This window comes from Perissodus microlepis, chromosome 1, assembly GCF_051167445.1.
Source record: "Perissodus microlepis isolate ML-2025 ecotype Zambia chromosome 1, ASM5116744v1, whole genome shotgun sequence".
Classification (NCBI taxonomy): Eukaryota; Metazoa; Chordata; class Actinopteri; order Cichliformes; family Cichlidae; genus Perissodus; species Perissodus microlepis.
The window spans coordinates 19,890,716-19,894,873 of NC_140461.1; the positions used below are offsets into that span (position 1 = coordinate 19,890,716).

Here is a 4,158-nt window from a genome sequence, read left to right on the forward strand (position 1 = left end):
AATAGCTAAAACTAAAAACAAACTAAAAACTACTTCCAAAGACATTCAGCTTTGATATTAATGAGTTTTGTGGGTTCATTGAGAAATGGTTGTTGTTCAATAATAAAATTATTCCTCAAAAATACAACTTGCCTAATAATTCTGCACTCCCTGTATATGTATATGTGTGTATATGTTTTTATATGTGTGTGTGTGTGTGTGTGTGTATATATATATATATATATATATATATATATATATATATATATATATATATATATATATATATATATATATATATATATATACACACACATTTATTTGTACTGTATATATATATTTTTTTAAATGTTCATCTTTATTTCATGATTTTGTTTTATTTTTAAACAACAATTTCAAGCTTTGCACATAAAAGATTCTGACCACAACAGCCTGTGTTCTGCTTAATATCTTGGCTGCAGGAGGAGCAAAACATCACATATCAGATCCAGCCAATGACTACATATCCCATGACAAGAATCAAAGACATCTGAGAGGAGTTCAACTGGAGATCATGAGACTAAGTGGTGAGAACAGATTTTCTCCATGACCAGAAAGATGTAATCTCTCCTTAGCTAGTTGTGTATCCTTCCCCATCAAAGCCATTTAGCAGTTAGGCCACCCGAGAGAATCAAAATCTAAGATATCAGTGAAATAAAACCTGTGAAAAAACAGTGACACCACAAGAGTGCTCAGTCAAAACCATCAAATTAAGATACAATAATATTGTAAATAATAATGCTAATAATATTTTTTTTACAGATTTTTTTCCCCCAAACAAAAATAGATTCCTTCCTTTGGTCAAGTAAAAAACAAAACAAAACAAAAACCCCAAAATGAAAACAATAGTGAAATGTTCTTTTCACCAGTCTTATGTTCCTCGTGTTTTTTTTCCTACAGTCATCCAGGTTCTTGAGGCTCTAAGGCTGCAAAGGAGGTGTCAAGGCAATATGGTTATGGTGCCCCTAGCGCTCCATGCTGCAGCATGCTGGGAGTAGGACTAGAAGAGTAGGAGAGGGGCAGAGGCATTGAAAGAGGACCAACGTGTCCTCAGACAGCAGGTGAAGGTGCATCAGGATCAGGCTCATTGCTGTAGTTGTTGCTGTAGTGGTTCCCACTAGGTGGGTGATTAGGCAGGATATCCAGTTCATCCACTTGGGGGCCAGGGTGCATCACCACCAGCTGATCTTGGGGGATGTCAGCTGCTGCTGCTGCTAGGTTGGTGATCGACTTGGACTTAACGCACTGGAAATCAACATGGCGGCTTTTACCCTCCTCCTTTTCCCAGGACATGCGGATGAAGGGCCTCTGGACGTAGTTGTAAATGACCTCTGGACGACCTCCTGGTCTTTTCTTGACTTTCTCTTTATACGTAGGGTAACCTGTCAGAGAGACAACAACACTAGTGGCTCAGTTTATGCTAACTTTTGTTAACACAGAATACAAAAAAGCAAACACCAGAAGCGAGGGGCTCACCCTGAACGTGATGTGACTGACCATTTGTTTAAAAGGAATCAATGCATTACCAAGTGTTGGGCTCTAAATGACCTTATTCTAGTTTGATCGACTTCCCACTTTAAGCGTGTCTTTTCAGTCACAGCATACAAAATGAACAGCATACAAAAACATTCAGGTAGCAGCATGTCTGTTGTCTACATCTGGTATGTGAACATAATACTGCACTCCAACTGCATATTAACTTGGGCAGATGTTAAACTGAGTGAACAAAGCAGTTTGGGTACAAAACCATTATATCATTTTATTAAATAAAATATATTTTGTCTCACGCTGACCACAGTTGATTCGTTTGATTCTGACTCTAATAACATCCAGATTGCAAAGAGGCATCTGCTGATAGCTATTTTATGCATTAATTTGCTTGCTGCCAAACAAATCTTATAAATCTGCAGTATGCAGTGAGTCGTTATATCCTGTACTGTTCATATAGGTCAGACATCTCTCTCCCACTCATGAGAATGGAAAAAAAAAAGAAAAGAGAGGACATCAATATTTAATACTGAAAAATTCAGCTCACCTTCAATGCCCAGCCTTATTTTCTTCAGTCCCCGCTCTTTTAAAACTGATTTGGGAACGTCTCGGTTTTCGATATACTTGAAGAATCTGTACAGTTTTGTGCTGTAAATAACTACAAGGAGAAAACAAACAAGGTGGTTTATTGTGCGTCTGTGCTCCGAGATGTGTGCCTACGCTCTGAATTAGTGGGTACTCACTCTGTGAATACTCTTCCCCCATTTGTGGTGGATATTCTTCATCCCAGTCAACCACATCATCATCGGTAAGGACTACAATGTGACATTCCCTCTCTCCGCTCTGGGCGCTGGCCACCATCAGAGGCAGAACCATTTCCTCGAGGTAAAACTCAAATTGACGCCGAGCTCCATCATTGGACAGCTCATGCATCAGGGCACCTGTTAACAAAGAGTGAGACTTTAAATTCAAAATTTCCATCATAAGCATAAACTTTATAAAGTGCACAAAGGTAAGCAAGTAACCCCTGAAACACAACTAAAAACAGGCCCTCTGCTCTACCGTCATGCAAGTAGCCTTTATCTTTCACCACAGAGCTATTTCAGAGGTGCCTTCATAAAAACTGAATTCCTAATTAAAATGTTTCTTTCAGATCAGGATACTACTTGTAGTTTTAAGTTCAAACAAATAATTTACAGGTAAGCAAACAACAGCCATTTCCTTGCCTCCATTCCAGCAAAGTACTGCTACAAAATTTTCAGTGCTGATGAAGAAAAGGTCTGTCCAGTCTCGCAACCATCACAGTTTCAGGCACTATTGTGTTGCAGTGCACCGAAAAGCCTTAAAGAACCCACTCAAGATGACCGTGAATCAAATATTTACCCCAAAAAGTTGAGGAGGAAAGGAGACGAAATGTCATACATGATATGCAACAAGTTGTGGCCCTGAACTCACTTTCACATGAATAAGGGCTATATGGATTTGAGAAATTTTGTTTTTCCATTCATTATAGGCTAAAACTCTAAAAGAAAAAACAAACAAACAAGAAAATAGTAATTAACCAGAATTACCTGCTGACTTAAAAAAAATAAAATAAAAAATCCTACGTTTTAGGCACACGTACAGGGAAAATTGCTTGTTCTTAAAAGCTGTATTTTTTTTTAAAGCCAAAAATCTGAAATCCTCACAGGTTGGTGATTATGATCAATTAGCTGCCTTGCAAAGTGACGAGGCACTGAGCAGTCTCCCTGATCAATGATACTCAGCACTGCTACTGTTAATGCAACACTAACAGCTTCAGTGTCCCAGAAGAAATACTCACTGAGGTCTCTGCATTTGATGGTGCTGTAGTCGAAAGAGATGCATAGATAGTCACACGCCTCACGCAACTCGGGGATAGAGATTCCATCAGGACAACGGATTATCCCAGATTTGTAGTAATCCTGCCAATTAGAGAGAAATCACAATGAGGAAATCATTAAAAACACCATTTATCCATCAACTTAAATCATACAATTACAAACAAAATCAAAACCCTTTTGATAAAAATGAATCCGGTAACAGGATCTCAGTTTGCTTTCTAACAGCAGTTTCAGAGTTACACATGTTAAAGGAGTCTTCCATTACTGAGCCTGTTGAACTGTTACGAGGTGGGTTTTTAGTAGGCCAAAGGTAACATGCAGTTTGGCAGGAAATTAGATGCAGCAGATAACACCGTGCAAATGTCAAACTGTGAATTAAAGCTCAGATTCAGATCAGTCAGATTTGCCATTCCAGCCTCATATACACTTCAGATACCTGAATGGGCTGTAGCAGGTATGCACTGTGTTATAGTTGCAGCAGTGTTTTCTGCAGGGTTGGTTTCTGGTGCATTTTAGATGAATCAGACAACAAAAATGCAACCTAATCTAATCGTACGTTTCTTAGAACTCACCAACTGCAGCTTTCTCAGTAAACTGCGTACTACTCACTCACCATATCGCAAAGTAAATTCAATTTTCCAACATATATCTACTTAAGAGTTTCAACATGAGCAATCAGTCGCTAATTAGATGTAATGTAGACAGTACAAAACAGCCCATGTTGAGTAAAGCTATATATTCTACCTGAATTATGGGTATTATATAATGTTTATTTATTTATTTTTTAAAT

General features: G+C 38.1%; 1 protein-coding gene across 1 annotated transcript; it reads right to left on the minus strand.

Annotated features, from left to right (window-relative positions):
* Positions 1–335: 335 nt before the first annotated feature.
* LOC146393752 (BTB/POZ domain-containing protein 10-like) lies at positions 336–3,755 on the minus strand. Its single transcript, XM_084934327.1, has 4 exons — positions 3,329–3,755; positions 2,250–2,447; positions 2,054–2,164; positions 336–1,400 (listed from the first exon to the last, which is right to left on the minus strand). Exons 2-4 carry the CDS (start codon positions 2,437–2,439, stop codon positions 1,069–1,071), a joined length of 633 nt encoding a protein of 210 aa, XP_084790453.1. The 5' UTR covers positions 2,440–2,447; positions 3,329–3,755; the 3' UTR covers positions 336–1,068.
* Between the last annotated feature and the right edge of the window lie 403 nt (positions 3,756–4,158).